At 39.4% G+C, this 23524-nt stretch overlaps 1 protein-coding gene across 3 annotated transcripts in view; it reads right to left on the reverse strand.

Moving 5' to 3' along the window:
- Nucleotides 1-23524, reverse strand: part of LOC126092543 (mitogen-activated protein kinase 15-like) — a 217596-nt gene that overhangs the window by 162653 nt on the left and 31419 nt on the right. For 2 of the 3 annotated variants that reach the window (XM_049908198.1, XM_049908199.1), the window contains exon 3: nt 7217-7347. In XM_049908198.1, coding sequence (XP_049764155.1) covers nt 7217-7347 — 131 coding nt within the window. Of the gene's footprint in view, nt 1-7216; nt 7348-19209; nt 19317-23524 lie in introns of all 3 variants that reach the window. The other variant, XM_049908200.1, reaches the window with a different exon arrangement.

Below are 23524 nucleotides of genomic sequence, written 5' to 3' on the forward strand. Positions count from 1 at the left end.
CAGCAGTGGTTTTGAGGTTATTGCTGTACACCTTGTCTTTAATATAGCCTCACAAAAAGGAGTTGCAAGTGTTCAGATCCAGAGAATATGATGGCTTATCGAGGTCCACGCCAGTAGTCTCTGGGTACCCGAGAGCCAGAATGCAGTCCCCTAAATGCTCCACCAGGACATCAAACAGTCTCCTGCTTCCATGGGGTTGAGCTCCATCTTGCATGAACCACATCTTGTCGAAATCAGGGTCACCTTGGATAATGGGATCAAATCATCTTCCAAAACCTTCGCGTACCATTCGGCAGTCACTGTGCCATCAAGGAATATCACATCAATTATTCCGTTACTGGACACTGCACACCACGCTATCACCCGTTGAGGGTGAAGAGACTTCTCGATCATGAAATGAGGATTCTCAGTCCCCCAATGCACCAATTTTGCTTATTGACAAACCCGTCCGAATCAAAGTGGGCATCACAGATAAACCAACACATACTAATAACATACTAATAACAGCACATACTAATTCCCATTATGCCTGATGGCCAACCATGCAGTTTGAACATCGTAACACAAACCATTCACAAGTTACGACAACTTTATGTCATATAGTTCAATAATTGTCACCCTGTACAAAAACTGAATTTGGTTAAATTTTTTACCTTTCTTCCTTGTGTAATACAGTTCTAAAATGTTGAAAAATTGAAACTATATCTCATGTTCCATTGTTCATTCACAACATACTGAATTTCCCATGCTTTTACTACTGCTTTCCTAGAATGTAATGCTGTGAAATAGTGTAACTGTAGACCTTCAGGGGCGAAAATGCAAACACTGACAGTTGGTATTTTGTAAAGAAAAGAATGTACTTTCAAATGGTGATTAATGTATATATGGACAAGGGCTCAAAGGTAACTCCTCCCCCCCCCCCCCTCTCTCTCTCTCTCTCTCTCTCTCTCTCTCTCTCTCTCTCTCTCTTGTCAATTTCAGTTATATGTACTTCAAAAAATTATAAACTCAAAATTGTTGGAAAAGTAAGTTTAAAAACAAGCTACTTGATACAGAAACTACTAGGTCACAAAAGGAGAGCTTCCAAAATCAAGTTACAAGACACTTAAACTTGGGAGAAAATTTGTCATGAAAAAATTCAGTGAAAACTTTTGAGTTTCACTCAGAGTAAAACTGGTGAGTCAAATGGCATAAAACTTACAAAATGTGAACAATGCAGACTTTCAAGTTTTGGGGCTTTATCACAGACATTCACATAAATTTTTGACATGTCCCCAAAACATTTTGTCACCTCTCACTTAAGAGGCTCCTGATGACAAAGTATTAAAATTTGTGGGCAAGAACTCTGTATAAATTCATTCAGTCATTTATCAAACCTGCACACAGACTCTGAACAAATCAGAGTGGGGCTCTTAGACCATTCTGACATGGAATCATCCATACGAATATTGAATGAATCATGGAATTAAAGCTCTCATTCAAATCTAGAAAAGTCTCACTGATTTTGTTTCCTTTATCCTTCCTGTTCAAAACTACACGAGAAAATTTTGCTATTGCTGTTATTGTGAATCACCTTTTTCAAAATCCACATTGTGACCTACTTATTATGTTATATTTACAGAAGAGCAGTAACAGAGAAGTGGTGGGAAAACCAAAGAAGGTGGAGATCTTTACATTCCAAGCAGATCCTGCCAGTGGTGGAAAACTGTACAAGGAGATGATTGTGATTTACAGAAGAAAAATTACATTTGATCAAAAATTCCAGGAAAAGTCCTTTGGCCACCTGAACTTTTTATTAAATGGGATAATAGTTTTATTAAATCATTTCTGTACACTTTAGGACATCAAATTCTGTAACACTCCTCAGGAAAAATGAACTACTCATTTTAGCTGAGTTTGTTGCTGGTGTTCAATCTTTCATTTTGCCCAGCATGACTTACTAAATTGTTCTATGAAAGCCTCACACACAGTCTTTGGCTCACCCACCTACATTTCACATGGTGGCTACTCAAACTTGGAAAAAAAGAAAGAAAGAAAAGAAAGAAACCCTCCCTGAGAATTCCAGATGTGAGGATGAAGATCATGTCAATAAGCTCCTGATAAATTAATGGTGAGCAGGGGGGGGGGGGGGGGGGGGGGGATATACCATCACACTAATGGCTTTTCTTTCCTCTCAGCTGTGCCATACTAACTGCGGGTTTTAAACATCAATAATTTACATGGAACAACATTCAAATAATTAACACACTTTGAAATATTAAGTGTTTTAAAAACTGTGATTTATTCCAGTCAATAAAATTAAACTTCAATGCTAGGTTAAAAACACAGAATTTCCAGAAATTTTATGAGATCCCTGAAATTTCCTGATTTTTCCAGGCAAAATGTAATTCCCAAAGAATTCCAGGCTTTCCAGAATAGCCACTCTGCTTCATTTTCATTAGTAGTATGTTACTGCAGCCTGGATATTCCCTTTGCTTGATCTTGCAGAGATGTTCACTATCTCCTTCTTGATGAGCTGACTGACTGCTGGGGCCAATGTGCATCTCTTCTGAAGTATTTTGGTTACACTTACCATTGGTTGAGTGACGTCTCCCAGCAGTGAGATTTTTGTGCACAAATTGTGTGAAAGTGAGTGACTCTCCACTTACCTCCCCAGGGCAGACTTATGGGACTGAAGTAGAACAGAGAGTGCCCACAGTACCATTACTTCCCTTTAAAATCAAGTTTATAATGTTGATTCTTTGTGAATACTCCATTCTGCTGCCCAGTCCCAGGCACCACTAAGATTAGAACCACTGTTTCTGTTACACATTAGTGGTGCACAACCAAATTCCTACAACCTCTTTTAATACAGTGTTCTAGTAAGGCAAATCATGGGATGGGATGTCCTTTCATGAGGCTATGTTCCACATCTCCAACAGACTGATTTCTGTTGCAATATCCTCTGATTAAGATGAGCAGGTGCAGGTGAAAAATATAACAGCGGTCTGAGCTCCCTTGGAGCTTCTCCTTTTAAAATTCAGAAGATCAATAAATGTGATGTTAAAAGACTTCATCAGATGCAAAGTTAATCAGGTACAAAGATTAAAATCAGTCAAGTGGCATGTTGCAGTGGCTTCAACCCTAATAAGGTACAGCAAACAGCAGTTTCACACAAAATAGAATGCACAGACTGTCCCAATTAAACTCAGCTGTTGTCACTCTTTAAAGAAAAATTGAACACTTATATTTGTGAGAACCATTAAATATTGGCAGAATTTTCTGTCTCTTGCAGAATTGTTAAAACAGATATAAAGCTGAAAAGAGAAAAGGAGCAGTATCAGCACTAGGGGAAAAGCAGAGCAAAATTCTTTCAGATGGAGTAAAGAAACTATTTGATTCTTTCATGATAATGAGTAGAGGTTGCTTTGCCCTCACATGAAACACTGTGTTTCCATCAAATTTAGGGAATATTAGTTTAGAAACAAAAAATGTTTGATAATCAGTCTGAAAGGGATGTTCATTATGTATGGAAATGAGAACACTCAGGACATTGGCTTTTCTAAATTCTGTGAAGTCAAGTCAAAATGTTGTGGCACTGTTGGTTCCTCAGAGGCCCACTCCATGTTTGTTTACACATCTCACCAAAACATGAAACTAAGCAACTGACGGCAGATCAGTTTGTCACTCAGATGGCATTAAAAAACTCTTCAAGACCAGCCTCACATTAAAAAAAAAAAACTAAACGAAGCATCTCAAGACTGTGCACAGAATAGATCCATTTTGTCTAGGATGAAGTCCAAGGTTTTCACTGGGAAAACAGTCAAGCTACTTAACATTGTATTGTCGTCTATGTTACTGAAAATGAGCAAATACAGTGCTTAAGTTTCTGTAAAATTAGCAACAGTCTAAGCCACAATACAGTTTCATATCATGTCTTTCTGACAAAACTTGTTGATTGACTGAAGCAAGAAGTGACATACAGCTCAATAAAAATATTTCAAGAATTTCACCAATCTGTGCTATCTCCCCAAAGACTTTGGTGTAAATGCTGAGTGGGACTTTTTGGAATAAGTCATGGGAAACCTGCATTTGATGAAATTGGAAGCACTGTAAAATGACTGGCTGAATGAGTTAGCATACAGCACTCAAAAGAAAACCAAATCTTTAAGCTATGGTTATGTACACTTTCTTTGAGTAAAACTTTAAATGAATTTAATTCACTTTTGTTAAGATGGCTCAAATGGATTGACCCACATCTCATCAGGAAATAAGTTTTCCTTTGATTTCAAGAGTGGCTCAAATGTGAGAAAATCATTTATTTGTTCCAATCAACTCAGAAAAAAATAAAAGACATAATTGAAATGCAATGAATATCATGGACCTTGCTATGTTACTGGAAACAAGCAAATACGGTGCAAAAGATTATGTATAATTAGCAACAGCCTATGATACAATACAGTTTCAGTTCACGCCTTCCTGACTTATTGTCATTTGTTGCCAAAATGTTGTTGTTGTTGTGGTCTTCAGTCCTGAGACTGGTTTGATGCAGCTCTCCATGCTACCCTATCCTGTGCAAGCTTCTTCATCTCCCAGTACTTACTGGAACTCACATCCTTCTGAATCTGCTTAGTGTATTCAACTCTTGGTCTCCCTCTACGATTTTTACCCTCCACGCTGCCCTCCAATGCTAAATTTGTGATCCCTTGATGCCTCAGAACATGTCCTACTAACCGGTCCCTTCTTTTTGTCAAGTTGTGCCACATACTCCTCTTCTCCCCAATTCTATTCAATACTTCATCATTAGTTATGTGATCTACCCATCTAATCTCCAGCATTCTTGTGTAGCACTACATTTCGAAAGCTTCTATTCTCTTCTCGTCCAAACTATTTATCGTCCACGTCTCACTTCCATACATGGCTACACTCCATACAAATACTTTCAGAAACGACTTCCTGACACTTAAATCAATACCTGATGTTAACAAATTTCTCTTCTTCAGAAACGCTTTCCTTGCCATTGCCAGTCTACATTTTATATCCTCTCTACTTCAACCATCATCAGTTATTTTGCTCCCCAAATAGCAAAACTCCGTTACTACTTTAAGTGTTTCATTTCCTAATCTAATTCCCTCAGCATCACCCAACTTAATTCGACTACATTCCATTATCCTCGTTTTGCTCTTGTTGATGTTCATCTTATATCCTCCTTTCAAGACACTGTCCATTCTGTTCAACAGCTCTTCCAAGTCTTTTGCTGTCTCTGACAGAATTACAATGTCATTGGCGAACCTCAGAGTTTTTATTTCTTCTCCATGGATTTTAATGCCTACTCCAAATTTTTCTTTTGATTCCTTTACTGCTTGCTTAATATACAGATTGAATAACATCGAGGATAGGCTACAACCCTGTCTCACTCCCTACCCAACCACTGCTTCCCTTTCATGTCCCTCGACTCTTATAACTGCCATCTGGTTTCTGTACAAATTGTAAATAGCCTTTCGCTCCCTGTATTTTACCCCTACCACCTTCAGAATTTGAAAGAGAGTGTTCCAGTCAACACTGTCAAAAGCTTTCTCTAAGTTTACAAATGCTAGAAACGTAGGTTTGCATTTCCTTAATCTAGGTTCTAAGATAAGTCGTAGGGTGAGTATTGCCTCACATGTTCCAATATTTTTATGGAATCCAAACTGATCTTCCCCGAGGTTGGCTTCTACTAGTTTTTCCATTCGTCTGTAAACAATTCGCGTTAGTATTTTGCAGCAGTGACTTATTAAACTGATAGTTCTGTTGCCAAAATATAAGAACCAATTGATGATCCCCAGAATTTGTAGTTTGAACACTGTAATTAGGACACTATCTTGCACGTGTATGTTGACAGCTGGCAGGTTGTTAATACTCGGGAAATCTCATTTGGGGAAAATAACATACTACATTTCATGTACCCTACAGGCTCTTCGAAATTGTCTCACTAGCCAGTTCTAAAGCATCCACACTGAATCCCTGATCTGCACATTATTACATTTATACCAATAGTTTTTGCAACATCATTGCACCAGCAGTATGGTTTCCCACATAGAATCATTACAAAACCTGACAGAAAATATAAACCACTGCAACACTAAATACTGTTTTTTTGTTCCATGAATTTCAGTGTTTCAACTTTAGAGTCATAAAAGATATCCACCCATAATGGTTGTGAGTCCCTGCTAAATACCCAAAAGGATTGGAAACATACTACAAAACCCACACAATGCTTTTAAACTTTTCTTTAGGTGACCCACTTGGCTTGGAAACCTGCAAAATGTCTTCCACCACTGGCTGGATTTGCCTGGCTATTGGGCATGGCCCCACAGTGATAAGGATACCAGTTTTTACTATCTGTTAATGCCAACAAGCACAATTTAATAATCTTGTTAAACTGTAAAAGTTTGTTGAAGTTGGTGAGAAGAAAGAGTAAGGTAACAGATTTAAATAAGTTATTTTGAAACACGTAAAAATGAATGATAAAAGTATGATCAGGAAATCAGATTCCCAGATAAAATACTGGTGCACAGTGTGGTTAATTTGGTTTCAAAAATGGAAGACCTCCTTCAGTGTCTGATGAAGTGAACTTGAACATTCAGCTTCATTTCATATCATGACTTTGTACATTAAAATGGATTCAAATATCTTACCTGACAGTCCAGTAAAATCACATCATTGTCTGCTTCTGTCTTTACAGATGACTTTATATATTTTCGTGGCCATCTAAATGATTATATGATAGCTGACTCAAATATCTGTCATCATCCACAAACACCCAGTCAGCTTTAAAATGACCAAACCACTCAGATTATTTTTACCAAAAACTTCTTTAGCTTTTATTGATTTTTGGCTGCTGTTTTCTCTAGCTTGAAGGAAAATTTAATGCAGATGACTTGTTCCTTCAAGCCACCCATTTAAAAACTTGCAGATAGTTAACTGTATTGTAAGAAAACCATCAAAAATTGAGAAATGTTCAAAACACACTTAAGTGCCATCTGGTATACAGCCAACAAAAGATATTGAGAAGCATAAATTTATTACAGCTACTGCTGTGGAGAGCACACTCAAATTCTTAGAAGTCTCAGGTAAGAACTTGAAATTTTTCACTTATCTTTGTTATGTAAATAAGTACACTTCTACATTACAATGTATGATATTAAGTTACTTTTGAAACATGCCGTTATTACCACTACGGAAAGCTTCTACATACCTTCTGATCTCTGTGAATTACATTGCCAGAATGGATGTACTTTGTGGCTTTTAGCAGCTGGTACATGATGTATCTCTTGTGAACATCTTTGAGTATATTTCCTCTTTTGATAACATTATGCAAATCTGTATCTGAAATTTAATATGTAAACAAGACGTAGACACCACCCATTTAGGAGAGGGCAATATAGGCTATTTATTGCTATGCTTGTTTTCCTCATGAGGTTAATATTTAATCATATTTACATATTCTTCTACATCATAACATTTTCTTAGTGCACAACACCAGGAAAATATGTCATCCACAAACAACAATTACTTAATAAGAGAGGGGAGAAGAAACTGGGTATCATTTCATTAGCAAATGCTGTGAATTCCATTATGCGACATTGGGGGTACAAGATTCAGCTACTGAGACAGGCTTTTTTTCTGACAGCAAATTACCTGCAGTACGTTTTATCATATAGTAACAGGTTAACAAATACAAAGGTCTCTAAAGCCACTGACTGACTTTTTAATAACAAAAACATTAGGTTTTTAGTTCAACCTTAGACCTTGTAACAAGTATGAGTTGTTCACTTTTTTTTACACTACGCAGAGTGGTGTGGGAAGCAGCGATGTGCAGAATAAGTAAAGGTCCCTGAAATTCTCACAATGTATGAAATGAAAATTGCATCCGTGTGCAGGTCTGTTGGTAAAACCATAGTCCAAAGCTGTTTATGGTTGCAGTCCATATCCTAGTCTGGAGCAAAATACCAATTTGTCAAGATATTCCCTAATGCTATGGGTAATAAAATCCACTGGTTCATATAGACAAATACAGTATGTTACTCAGTGTCAGCATAGACTAAAGAGACGAGTCTGTCTCTGATTATTTCATTTAACTGGAATAATATTTAAATATAAATTTGTCTCTCTGACAAGTTGTTTTCAAAATTGTGGTGCATGGAGTGTTCCAGAATTTCTGATAAAAGAGTCGTGGGAAAAAATAACGAAGATAGCCAAACAAATACAGAAATTTATAAGATAGCTCCCATTATAAAGGGTGGGACAAATAAAAGTGGCCCAGAGACCAGAGTTCCAGAATACAAAGAAACACAGAAGAGGAAAGGAAATACAGTACTAACCTGACTATAGCAGATGTGGGACATGACCACCATTCATCTCTAGGCACTTTTGGTCCCTGGTCAGCAAATTGCTGAAGACAGATCAAAGCTGGACTGCTGGAATTGCTGCAATCTCATCCAAAATGCTCTGCTGCAGTTCTTGAAAACTATGAGGGTTGTGGTGTTATGCATTAGACTTGAGGGCTCCCCACACGAAGTAATTGCGCACTGACAGATCAGACAAGACTGACCACGGCTAACAACTCTGTCAGTTGCAAAGATCATGTAAATGTGCTCCAAGGTTCAGCTGGCTGTATGGGCAGTTGTTCCATTCTATTGGAAGTAACTGAAGGTCTTTTCCTCTTCCATTAATGCTGCCATAAATGTTTTCTAAACAATGGCTATGCAACACACCAAATTCAGCATCTGATGAAAGAAGATGTGACCAATAATTTGGCGTTAAGACACTGCACACTAAACGCCAACCTTCTGATCATGCAATGGCGCTCTGTAGAAGTTGTGCAGATTCTCTGCCGCCCAGAATCTTTGATTCTATAAGTTGATATAACCACTCAGGTGAAACCAGTCTTCATCAGACAAAAAGAACAGATCCATGTCCAAGCTATTCATTGTTCTCTCAATGAACAGCCACAAAACTGGAGGCACTGGGGGTCAACTGCTGGTTTTAATGCATGAACAACAGACACTTGGTAGGGATACTTGTGCAGGTCCAAGTGGAGTTTTCGTCCACATGATCGACATGATATGCTGGTCTCCTGCGACTGGCATCGGATTCATTTGGTATGACTCTGAAGTATTTTCTGGTGATCTGCACCAACATTTTCTGGTGTGCAGGCACATTTCAGAATGTTTTTTGAGTTATTTAAAACATATCTTGTTTGATGCCATAGCATGGCACTCTTTGCTGGAGCACTCTCACACCATTAAACTTCTCAGCAAACAATTGACCACACCATTTCCAGGGCTTTGTTATCATGTAACTTTCCACAACCAACACCTGCTGCTCCACTGTGAGTACCATAGTCCCCTTTGCACTACTCTGCTCACACTGACACAGCCCGCACTATATCTGAACCATTGTGGATCACATGGTGGGCATACACATGATGTGTGATTATATGCATACCTTAACATCAAATTGAATCCACTCATCCAGGTCACTTTCATTTGCCCACCCTGTATAAGAGAACATCAAATGGGATGAAAATTGGGAAGATATTACAAGGCTTATCCCAAAACTAAGGTCTCCTAACTTTTTAAAACAAGAAATGAATGTTTATTTTCAATAATTCTATAATTTTGAAGCTTGAAATTTCTCCCATTTCTCCAGCTAATTGTCATTTAAACAGATGAAATTCTGTATACACCATATGTCCTTATCATGTCAGTTTCTTGTCAAGGAAGTGTCAAATCTTGAGGCATAGCAATAATCACTGCGTGCTTAGACATGATACAGAGTACCTAACAGTTCAACAGTGCCACAGCAGGGAAGGAAATTCATTCGCTCACAGAGTACAGTGACATATTGCAGGCTGGGTACCTAATAGGAGCTAATGTGCTGTTGTCAGGTTGCTGTATTACATTCTTCTTCATTAACTGATTTCATACACTATCACATCCCAATTATCATGAAGTTTTAGCACAAAGTTGAAAATGACAATAGCAACCATAAGCAAAAACCAAATGATTACTACGATATTAAAGTTTACTAAAATACCTATTAACCAGTTTTGTACATGGAACTCAATTTTGGTATGGTAATAGTAGTAGTAGTAGTAGTAGAAGTAGGCCTCTAAGGGACTCAAAGCTCCTGTGCCAATCTCACATGATTCCTCCATTGGTATGGTAATAGTAGTAGTAGTAGTAGTAGTAGTAGTAGTAGTAGGCCTCTAAGGGACTCAAAGCTCCTGTGCCAATCTCACATGATTCCTCCAAATTCTCCTGTCTTTTGCTGCCTCTTGCTAGTTATTTATTCCCAATCTTGTGCATATGCAATCAATTTCATTGCACCAAGTACTCCTGGGCTCCCCCTTGGTCTTTTGCCATATGGCTTCTCCCTGAATATTCTTAACACAATTTGATCTTCTTTCATTCTCATCAGATGTCCAGCCCATTACAATCTTCTAACATTTATTATGTTTACTATCATTGGTTGTTGTGATAGCTCATGGATTTCTGATTTGTGTCTTCTCTTCCAGCATTGTGATTCATTGTAATAATATGGACCAAAGATTTTTTTATAAACTTTATTCTCAAACACTTGTAAATGGTGGTGTTCTGTTTTTTTCAGGCTCCATGTTTCTGCCGCACAGATTAGAACTGGTCTGATGATTGTATTGTATAACTTTATTTTAGTTTTCCTAGTCAACAGTTTGTACCCCAAGAGATTTTGTATTGCATAATAGAGTCGGTTAGCAGTTTTCAGTCTTGCTTTTATTTCTACCTGTCTCTGATTTTGTTCATCTATCACTGATCCTGGAAATTTGAGCTGTTCAACACATTCGAATGTGTGTTCACCAACTATTATATGGGATTGATTATCCCATTGATCTCTACATCTTAGAACTATCATGTATTTCGTTTTCTCGTCATTTACTTTCAGGCCAAGTCTTGATGCTTCTGTTGCAAGCTCCACAAATAATTGCTTAATCTCTATTTCACTATTTCCAATGAACACTATGTCACCTGCATATGCTAACATGTTCATTTTGCTTTCTATCCCAGCAGGTACCAGTTTAAGTTTCCTCACAACTCTTTCTAAAGTTATATTGAAGAGAAGGGGGGATAAAGCATCTCCTTGTCTTAACCCAGTTTTATTTTTAAACTGGTCGGACTTTAATCCATTTAGTAAAACCCTGCTTGTATTTTCATCCAAGCATACTTTACAGAGATTTAACAATTTAATTGGGAAACCAAATTCAGTCATTACTTTCCACAAGCTTTGTCTACAGATGGAGTCACAAGCTTTCATGAAATTGATGAACAGATAATGTATTTTTTGCTTGTGTTTCCAAACTTTTTCAATTATTGATTTGATTGCAAATATGTTGTCAGTGGTGGATCTCTTTTTGCGAAAGCCATTTTGATAATCCCCAAATATACCGTATTTTCTGCATATGGTTTTAAGCAGCATAGCAATAAACAACATAAGATCTTATAACCTGTATTGACTAATGATATTCCTCATGTTCTCCATTTTCCAGATTATCTGTATAAGATGAAATAAATGTCTGTGCAATGCTTCTCCTCCATATTTTAGTATCTCAGCTGTGATGCTGTCACTGCCAGTTACTTTACCATTTTTTAGGCATTTGATACATTCTGCCACCTCCTCATGTGTGGGTTTTGGAATTTCCTCACAGTTGGGACTGTTGCTGGAACTAGTAATTGGTGCTTCTGGATCAGAACAATTCAGTAGGTTGTCAAAATACTCCTTGCTTGTCACTAATTTTTTTTTCTGGGTTCAATAATCATATTTCCACTTAAATCCTTCATCACCTTGGTTTTATAATTAAAACCTTTTCTAATTTTGTTGATTGTACCATATACTTTCCATATGTTGTTATTTTGATGATATACATGAATAGATTCAACCTGTTGTTTTAGGAATTGTTTCTTTTTCTTCCGGTTAATTTTGTCTGCCTGCATTTGAGCCTGCCAATGAGCAAGTTCTATTTCAGGATTCTTATGTGTTTGCGACCATTTTTTCCATAGTTTCGTAACCTTGTCTTCAGTTTCTTCACACTCTTCATTGAACCATTTCTTCCTTCCTTTCTTAGCTCTCTGCAGCTTATTATTTGCAGCTGTGAGGATGACTTCTTTTACAATGTTCGAGTATTCATCACTGGTCATTTCAAGGCTTTCTTCCATATCACTTAAGGCCTCAAACCAGTTTGAAACTTCAACTTTGTACTTCACTATTCCTTCTGTCCCTATCACATTTTGCAAATCAATCTGTTTATGTTATAACTTTGTGTTGACAATTATTTTACTTTATAACAAGCAGTTCCATAAACAACAGAGTGAATGGAAAGTGTACATAAAGTGCACATGTTGATATTACATCCAACTAGTGAACCTGGCAATATCTTGCAATTGCTAAATATGTATGGGAATTGGATAAATGTCCTAATCTGAGGTATTGCTGGGAATTGTGACACCAAACTCACCTCCCCATTGTGACTTCACCCACTTTGAGGGTATGGAACTCCAAAACATTCTAAATTATATAGAATATCAATGAAAAAGACTCCTTTGTTTTTGGTTTTTCTTGTTTTTAAGCTTTATTAATGCTTTGTACACAATGTAATAACAAAACTTAACAATATACATTTTTATAGTGTGGTAGGAGTATGAACTGGTTTTCTGAATTACCAGCTGATGAAGGGCTAACATGCAGATGACCATGTGAAAAATACCCTGACCACAAGTCAGTTCTAACATTTTTGAATGTCCAACATTGAGCATTTTTTTATTGCTACTGCAAACTAAACCTTGATTCGCTTAAATTTATTGGGTAAATCAGTAGAGATACTGGTATACAGTGTATGACAGAGACCTCTCCAGCTGCTGGATTTCTGAGAATAGTAACTTCAATGACTAATCCATGAATGTTCATGCATTTCAGATTGCAGAGTACTATTTTGTTCATAAGCTGATTAACCATAAATTCAACTTTCCTAATACACAGATTTTTCTGTTAAAACTGACTGAGGAAGAAACCAAAAGAGCATATTGTTGTGTACACAATTTTTATTTAAAATTATATACAAAGAGAAACAATATAAAGGGGAGAAATTATTTTGGTAGTGGTTTAAATGCTCTAATATTGCACTTAAAATTTACTGTACGGAAAAAAACCAAAACCACACAGTTTACACAATACAGCATACCACATCGTTTTCTTTCTTACAGCTGGTTTTAATCGAAACCCTATTATCTTCAGCACAACTCCTTCTGCCCTTTTCACACCCATCCTCATGCTCTATTATCCACTTCCTTTTACAACCACATAATATTCTTGTTCATCAATTTCTTGCATCACGTCCCCCTTCCTTCACAATGACCTTTAACCAGTCCCTGTCCCTCAAAAACCCGTCACTGCAGAAACACATCTACTTGGCACAGGCATCCCAGAAACACCTCTGCTCTCTCCACAAGATACTGTTACTATACAATCCTAATTATGTACACCACATCTCCAAAATTAAACCCTTTCCCTCCAACACTTGGAACAGCATTCCTGATGCAGCCTCCAGGTACTGCTCACACTGTTGATATCCTGTCTTAGAGCACCACTACTCATCAACACACACCCTATCCACAGCAAACCCCTTCATCAACTCCTCATAGCAACCATGTCATGCCTAGTTGACCTTTCCCATTTGTTCCAGTTTGCCACATCGTCCAAAACTACCTTCCAGCACTCGACAAAATTCAGAAAACTAACAAATAGAAAACATAGTTGTTAATCTTTCCATCAAAAACCTCAATCCCACAGAAGTTTCACTGAGGACAGAAAAGTACTGAAGATGAGATGATTACAGAGAACTCAGCAGTACCACAGGTTATCAGCATTCATACAGAGAAACTGCCAAAGAGACAAAAATAATAATATCAATGAAACATGTGAGAGAACTGAGAAGCTCTGGGATTGCAGTGAGATCAGATGCATGTTCTATGAAATAAAGAAACTAACAATATCCCTCAAACCAAGAACATGGGCTATAGAAGACAAAGATAGCACACCCAAAATCAACACAGAACTAGCTGCTGACCAGAGGAGAATGTACTGCAACAAGTTGCACATGGATAAAAATTGAAAACTTGGTTGTCCAAACATTCCAGCACAGAAAGAACACAATATCTTAAAAGAAGAAGTTTGTAAAGCTATATCTAAATTGAAAAATAACAAAGATCTGGACCTGATCTCATTACTGCTCAAATTATCACATCATCTTGAAATTTTGGTTTGAAAATCATACATGAAATAAGTAACAGCATATTGAATAATGGAACATGGACAGAGGACTGGATCATGTGAGTAATCATTCCATTTCATAAGAAAGCAAATGCACAGCACTGTGAGAACTACAGAACCATTTCATTAATTTCACACGTCAGCACGAGTCTTTTAAATGTCATCAATAATGCCTAAGAACCTAATTAGGTAAAGAAATGCCACCACAGCAATCTGGGTTTGTGCATAATAAAGGAACATTAGCGCAGATTCTCAATGTCAGATTGCTAATTGAAAAATATTGGGAATTCAATACCCAATTACTTCTTTGTTTCTTTGACTAGAGCAAGGCTTTCAACTGTGTTTGATAGGAAGAACTGTGGAGCATACTGGCAGAAATGGGTGTTTCTGAGCATTTTATTACACTTTGCTAAAATCTCTACTCTGATAGTAAGGCAATAATCAGACTAGATAAAACTACACTCCTGGAAATGGAAAAAAGAACACATTGACACCGGTGTGTCAGACCCACCATACTTGCTCCGGACACTGCGAGAGGGCTGTACAAGCAATGATCACACGCACGGCACAGCGGACACACCAGGAACCGCGGTGTTGGCCGTCGAATGGCGCTAGCTGCGCAGCATTTGTGCACCGCCGCCGTCAGTGTCAGCCAGTTTGCCGTGGCATACGGAGCTCCATCGCAGTCTTTAACACTGGTAGCATGCCGCGACAGCATGGACGTGAACCGTATGTGCAGTTGACGGACTTTGAGCGAGGGCGTATAGTGGGCATGCGGGAGGCCGGGTGGACGTACCGCCGAATTGCTCAACACATGGGGCGTGAGGTCTCCACAGTACATCGATGTTGTCGCCAGTGGTCGGCGGAAGGGACCGGACCGCAGCGACGCACGGATGCACGCCAAGACCGTAGGATCCTACGCAGTGCCATAGGGGACCGCACCGCCACTTCCCAGCAAATTAGGGACACTGTTGCTCCTGGGGTATCGGCGAGGACCATTCGCAACCGTCTCCATGAAGCTGGGCTACGGTCCCGCACACCGTTAGGCCGTCTTCCGCTCACGCCCCAACATCGTGCAGCCCGCCTCCAGTGGTGTCGCGACAGGCGTGAATGGAGGGACGAATGGAGACGTGTCATCTTCAGCGATGAGAGTCGCTTCTGCCTTGGTGCCAATGATGGTCGTATGCGTGTTTGGCGCCGTGCAGGTGAGCGCCACAATCAGGACTGCATACGACCGAGGCACACAGGGCCAACACCCGGCATCATGGTGTGGGGAGCGATCTCCTACACTGGCCGTACACCACTGGTGATCGTCGAGGGGACACTGAATAGTGCACGGTACATCCAAACCGTCATCGAACCCATCGTTCTACCATTCCTAGACCGGCAAGGGAACTTGCTGTTCCAACAGGACAATGCACGTCCGCATGTATCCCGTGCCACCCAATGTGCTCTAGAAGGTGTAAGTCAACTACCCTGGCCAGCAAGATCTCCGGATCTGTCCCCCATTGAGCATGTTTGGGACTGGATGAAGCATCGTCTCACGCGGTCTGCACGTCCAGCACGAACGCTGGTCCAACTGAGGCGTCAGGTGGAAATGGCATGGCAAGCCGTTCCACAGGACTACATCTAGCATCTCTACGATCGTCTCCATGGGAGAATAGCAGCCTGCATTGCTGCGAAAAGTGGATATACACTGTACTAGTGCTGACATTGTGCATGCTATGTTGCCTGTGTCTATGTGCCTGTGGTTCTGTCAGTGTGATCATGTGATGTATCTGACCCCAGGAATGTGTCAATAAAGTTTCCCCTTCCTGGGACAATGAATTCACGGTGTTCTTATTTCAATTTCCAGGAGTGTATTTCAAGTCCTTTTGAATCTTGTAAAGGAGTTAGACAGGACTGCATTCTATCACCAGTTCTATTTAACATCTATGGAAAATATGTTACAAGGAAAAGTCTGGATAGCTGGACTGGTGGGATCCAAATTGGGGGATGAAGAATCAGGAACTTAAGATTTGCTGATGACACCACACTGTGCGCAGAATCAAAGTGGAAATGAAGGAACTAGAGACAGAGGTAAGAGAGAAAGCGATGTACTTGGATTGTCACTTAACAATAAAAAGACCAAGATCATGATAATTGACAGATGTGAATCACTACCAATGTACTACCAGAATATGCAGATGTGGATCACTTTGTCTACCTGGGCTCAGCAGTTCAGAAAGAGGGTGGGGCTCTACACAGAAAATATGACATAGGATTTTCTGGGTAGGGAAGCTGCATTGAATCTGACAGTGATTTGGAAAGACCGAGCCCTAACCAGACATACTAAACTGAGAACTCTGAAATCTCTGGTGTTTTCAGTTTTCCTTTATGGTGCTGAAACACTGACAATAACTGAAGGAGACCACAAAAGAATTGATGCTTTTGAGATGTGGACATATAGGAGGTTGCTCAGAATATCATGGATGGGAAAACAGACCAACAAATCAACGCTTTGAGAACTCAGGGTGGGAGGAGATTGTCCAGAATTTGTTTCCAGTGAATTCTGCAGTTCTTTGGGTATAAAATTCGATTGCTGGAGGATAAGCTGAAAAAGATGATCATCCAAGGCAAAGCTTAAGGAAAAAGTTTGCAGGGAAGGCCACCGAGATGATGGATACACCAGATAAAGGAGAAGACACACCAAACATGGGGGCACCTACTTTGAGATGCAGAAGACCAGGAAAAATTGAGACAAACTGTTAACAGGATTGTGCAATTGTCACCAACTTTCAACTATGAAAGTGTTGGTGATGTGTTTGTGCTTCAGTGAGCTCTGTTCCAAGGTCTGTGGTCAGTGGTAAGCCATGATGACATGATTGGCACACCAGCCCGGCACTAACTTACTCTATTCTGAGCTCGTCTGTTAGAACTTTAACAAAATATTCTGTCCAATAAAATCATTCTGCTATCCAACATTTCTCCCCTATTTCAAAGAATTATTCCTGAATTTTGCCTCTGCTTACCCTCTGCACTATTTCTTAGATCTACTTAAGTAATTCTACATGGTGGAAAACTATGTTGCTCTGGGAGCTGGCTTACATGGACTGTTTCCTAATTCAATATTATCATTCTAAAGTTTTGGCTTGCTAAGCCCTTTCCACATTTATGTTCTATTATTCTTATTTCCTTTTCTTACAAGTTTTACCAACTTACAAATCTCTTATTCTACATTCCTTGGCTTGATAACCACTTGACGGGTACTTCACGTTTCGGTAGGTCTGGAGGATGGATACTCTTATGTCCGAGACAGAAGTAAAGCACACAAATTGCTATCTGTAACACAGCAAAACTATTGGTTACAACACTTATGATTATCACATTTTAGCATCAGTTTCCTCGTATTGCTGAACTTGTTGCAACATTTGCCTCATGGAAATTTTGCCCTGCTGAGATGCTATTACTGTGTCTAAGGAATATATGAGGTCAGGATTCAGCATGTTATTAAGGTAAGTTAGTTTTTGTGTTGACAATACCTCAAACAGTTTCCCTGGTCAATACAGAGCAGAGGGAGTGATCTGGAGCACAATTGTACCTGTGAGGATTGTTGTGAGGTGGAAGTTGGTCTCGCCTATCTTACAAATCATATCATTCACCAAAATGCAGCTATCACATAACTAAAACCATGCCCTGGGGTTTTCCCTCCCTATAGCAGTTCATAATTACAGTTTTTGAGTTTTTGATGCAGAGATTCAGTATAGCCTATGTGTTCCTAACTTTTGAAAATTAGGCTGTGGTTCCAATACTTCTTTACAGGATTCTGTTTCTTTTGTTGTCCCAAGAAACAGTTAAATCTCACTTCTGTATGTCAGTCTACAGTTCTCTGGCTGGAGAAATGGCTGTATTCGCCCTCCAACACTCTTAAAGGTCAGTCAGTGAGGTAAGAGTGAGAGTTTCTCCATGCTCAGACATAATTAACACTTCCCTCATCTTTATTTGAAGCCACCCCATAACTGTCCATCTCAATGCATAAAGGTGAACCGTGTAACATCTATATTGCACTTTCATCCCTACCACTGATACTTGAACTAATATGTATAACTTTTCTCTGTATTTACTTCTATGCTTACTAAGTGGTAAAACATTGGTAAGTTTATCTCTGACACTTCTGCTGTGTGCTATAGCTCTGGAGGGAATTCTTTCTCTGTTAGTTGCAAGCCTGTCAAGAATTGTTGTGGTGGCAGCAACAATGAACTGAACCATTCGTCTACCACATGGTAGACTGCTACCTGTGGTGAGCCCAGTTCAATTCTTGTGTCACTGAGCCAATCTACCAATGCTTGTAACAGTCTGGCTAGTATTAGTTTGCTATTCACTAAGTTCAGTTGTTCTTGTAGATCATTGTCCACTGTTTTCATTGTATTTTGGGTGTATTGGTCTAACACCATTGGTAACTCGCATTTCATCTTGTTGTTGTTCAGAATGCCTTGCTCTAAGTTCAAAAAATGGCATCATATGCCATCCTACTATAGCTTTGGTAGTTTCTGCCAGCATTTGCACTTATCTAACCATGTTATTCAGCTCCTGGATATATTCATTATCCACTGTCCCAAGTACTGTTTTCAGATTTCCCCCCCCCCTCCATCCAACCACCCTCTTTTCATATGAACTAACATCCATGGTACAGTGTCAGTGATCTCCATCAGTTGAGCTCTCAGTCTGCCACAAGACAGCCTCAGTTCATGGTAGTCAGACAGTGCCTCGGTGCACTTTCTTATGCAGCTCAAAAAATTCTTCCTGCAATAAGTGGACTTTGTTTCTTATCTGCCACACATCAGTACTAAACCTCAGTTTCCACTGGTGACAAAAACAACACATCCAATTGAAGAGAAAGAAACACACCTGCCTCCAATAGTTGACTGTAAACTTCAAGCATTGCTCCTCCACTGACACTGTGCAGGCACATCAGGATTATCACACCCCATCCAGTTGTCCTGGTGATCCGCTACCTAAAGAAAGGAACTTCCATCATCCCTTGCGTCTTTCAAAAATGCATTTGCACACTACGTCAACTAAGATATAATGTGAGACTATTACAGACCTATACTGACCCATAGTACAACTTTGAATACATTTCACAAGAATAAACAAGTTGTGGACATAACACGACTAAACTTAACTGCTACTATTTGTCATGTGTCCTTGATGCATAGGGTACACGATGTGCCTCCCACTTGTCTATTGATATATGCTTCCAAACTTTCCTAGTCATTTTCATGGTCCTGACTCTATCATTAGTATTTATGGCAGTGCAACCCCAATTCCTATAAAGGGTTTAACTCTACTAACATGGACAATAGACCTTTAGTTGGAAACTGTACTTTAACATTTACTGGAGATGATATGATAAGAGCCCTGATATTAAGTAAATTTTTTTTGGAGGGGGGTGGGGGGTGGGGGTTGTGACCAATACTCATTGACCCAATCAATACTGCAGTAATTTTGCATGCTGTGTGGACTGTTTCTGTCATTCCCCAGCTTTAGTATTGGCTCACTTTGCTTTCTGCCATACCTCCCATATTCTTTTAGCAAATTTCTTAACCAGTTTACAGTCTGGTCCTAACTTAGATATCATGATGTCAAACGAGGGTGGCATTTTTCTACCATACACCACCTTTAAGGCGAAAAACCTGTACCAGTGTGCACTTTAGAGTTATACACACAAATTACGTATTGCAAATATGTGACCCAATCTGTATAGCTGCTGTTAACATAATAACTCAACATTTCAGAGACTGTCTTATGAACTGGTTTTGTACTGCCATTAGTCTGTGGATGGAACAGTCTTGTTCATAATTTCCTGATATGAAGTATATGACATAACCATTTCACCAAGTCTGATAAAATTTGTGTCCTACTCCATAACCAAGGTCTCAGGTACCCCAGATTTAAGTAGCCAGTTGTTAACTGAAGCCTAATCTACTGTACTAGCCTATAGGTCAGGAACCACCACCATGGCTAAGAACCTCAAAAAATGATCTATGACTGTCAATGCATATTTAATTCCAGCAGGTGTCCTATCTTTGAGCCATCAGTCTTCCGAGTGATTTAATGTGGCACACCACGAATTCCTCTCCAGTGGCAACCTTCTCATTTCACTTGCATCTCACTTGCAATCTGCAGCCTCAATTATTTGCTGGATGTATTATCTTCCTCTACAGTTTTTATCCTTCCCCATGAACCATGGACTTTGCCGTTGGTGGGGAGGCTTGTGTGCTTCAACGATACAGATAGCCGTACCCTAGGTGCAACCACAACGGAGGGGTATCTGTTGAGAGGCCAGACAAATGTGTGGTTCCTGGAAGAGGGGCAGCAGCCTTTTCGGTAGTTGCAGGGGCAACAGTCTGGATGATTGACTGATCTGGCCTTGTAACACTAACCAAAACAGCCTTGCTGTTGTGGTACTGCGAACAGCTGAAAGCAAGGGGAAACTACAGCCATCATTTTTCCCGAGGGCATGCAGCCTTACTGTATGATTAAATGATGATGGCATCCTCTTGGGTAAAACATTCCGGAGGTAAAATAGTCCCCCATTCGGATCTCCGGGTGGGGACTACTCAGAAGGACGTCATTATCAGGAGAAAGAAAACTGGTGTTCTACAGATCGGCCGTGGAATGTCAGATCCCATAACCGAGTAGGTAGATTAGAAAATTTAAAACGGGAAATGGATAGGTTAAAGTTAGATATAGTGGGAATTAGTAAAGTTCGGTGGCAGGAGGAACAAGACTTTTGGTCAGGTGAATACAGGGTTATAAATACAAAATCAAATAGGGGTAATGCAGGAGTAGCTTTAGTAATGAATAAAAAAATAGAAGTGCGGGTAAGCTACTATAATTAGCATAGTGAATGCATTATTGTGGCCAAGATAGACACGAAGCTCACGCCTACCACAGTAGTACAAGTTTATATGCCAACTAGCTCCGCAGATGATGAAGAAATTGATGAAATGTATGATGAGATAAAAGACATTATTCAGGTAGTGAAGGGAGATGGAAATTTAATAGTCATGGGTGACTGGAATTTGGCAGTAGGAAAAGGAAGAGAAGGAAACATAGTAGGTGAATATGGATTGGGGCTAAGAAATGAAAGAGGAAGCCAGCACAGAGCATAACTTAATCATACCTAACATTTGGTTCAAGAACCATGAAAGAAGGTTGTATATATGGAAGAACCCTGGAGATACTAGAAGGTTTCAGATAGATTATATAATGGTAAGACAGAGATTTAGGAACCAGGTTTTAAATTGTAAGACAGTTCCAGGGGCAGATGTGGACTCTGACCACAATCTATTGGTTATGAACTATATAGATTAAAACTGAAGAAACTGCAAAAAGGTGGGAATTTAAGGAGATGGGACCTGGATAAACTGAAAGAACCAGAGGTTGTACAGAGTTTCACAGAGAGCATAAGAGAACAATTGACAGGAATGGGGGAAAGAAATACAGTAGAAGAAGAATGGGTAGCTTTGAGGGATGAAATAGTGAAGGCAGCAGAGGATCAAGTAGGTAAAGGATGAGGGCTAGTAGAAATCCTTGGGTAACAGAAGAAATATTGAATTTAATTGATGAAAGGAGAAAATATAAAAAATGCAGTAAATGAAGCAGGCAAAAAGGAATGCAAATGTCTTAAAAATGAGATCGACAGGAAGTGCAAAATGGCTAAGCAGGGATGGCTAGAGGACAAATGTAAAGATGTAGAGGCTTATCTCACGAGGGGTAAGATAGGTACTGCCTACAGGAAAATTGAAGAGACCTTTGGAGAAAAGAGAACCACTTGTATGAATATCAAGAGCTCAGATGGAAACCCAGTTCTAAGCAAAGAAGGGAAAGCAGAAAAGTGGAAGGAGTATATAGAGGGTCTATACAGGGGAGATTTTCTTGAGGACAATATCACGGAAATGGAAGAGTGTGTGTGTGTGTGTGTGTGTGTTGGGGTTTATGGGCGCTCAACATCGAGGTCATCAGCGCCCTGACACACATTAAAAGGAACGAATGTGGAGAGACCTAATAAAACTGAAAAACACATTCAAAGAAAGCAGGAAAAGAGAGAAATTACTACATAAGAAAGTAAAATCTAAGGGAAGGGGGGAAATGGAAGAGAGTGTAGATGAAGATGAAATGGGAGATACGATACTGCGTGAAAAGTTTGACAGAGCATGAAAGACCTGAGTCGAAACAAGGCCCTGGGAGTATACAACATTCCATTAGAACTACTGATGGCCTTGGGAGAGCCAGTCCTGACAAAACTCTACCATCTGGTGAGCAAGATGTATGAGACAGACGAAATACCGTCAGACTTCAAGAAGAATATAATAATTCCAATCCCAAAGAAAGCAGGTGTTGACAGATGTGAAAATTACCAAGCTATCAGTTTAATAATCCACAGCTGCAAAATACTAACGCGAATTCTTTACAGACGAATGGTAGAAGCCAACCTTGGGGAAGATCAGTTTGGATTCCGTAGAAATGTTGGAACACATGAGGCAATACTGACCCTACGAATTATCTTAGAAGCTAGATTAAGGGAAGGCAAACCTATGTTTCTAGCATTTGTAGACTTAGAGAAAGCTTTTGACAATGTTGACTGGAATACTCTCTTTCAGATTCTGAAGGTGGCAGGGGTAAAATACAGGGAGCGAAAGGCTATCTACAATTTGTACAGAAAGCAGATGGCAGTTATAAGAGTCGAGGGACATGAAAGAGAAGCAGTGGTTGGGAAGGGAGTGAGACCGGGTTGTGGCTTGTCCCCGATGCTATTCAATCTGTATATTGAGCAAGGACTAAAGGAAACAAAAGAAAAGTTCGGAGTAGGTATTAAAATCCATGGAGAAGAAATAAAAACTTTGAGGTTCGCCAATGACATTGTAATTCTGTCAGAGACAGCAAAGGACTTGGAAGAGCAGTTGAACGGAATGGACAATGTCTTGAAAGGAGGGTATAACATGAACATCAACAAAAGCAAAACGAGGATAATGGAATGTAGTCAAATTAAGTCAGGTGATGCTGAGGGAATTAGATTAGGAAATGAAACACTAAAAGTAGTAAAGGAGTTTTGCTATTTGGGAAGCAAAATAACTGATGATGGTCGAAGTAGAGAGGATATAAAATGTAAGACTGGCAATGGCAAGGAAAGCATTTCTGAAGAAGAGAAATTTGT

The sequence above is a fragment of the Schistocerca cancellata genome, chromosome 7 (assembly GCF_023864275.1).
Source record: "Schistocerca cancellata isolate TAMUIC-IGC-003103 chromosome 7, iqSchCanc2.1, whole genome shotgun sequence".
Taxonomy (NCBI): Eukaryota; Metazoa; Arthropoda; class Insecta; order Orthoptera; family Acrididae; genus Schistocerca; species Schistocerca cancellata.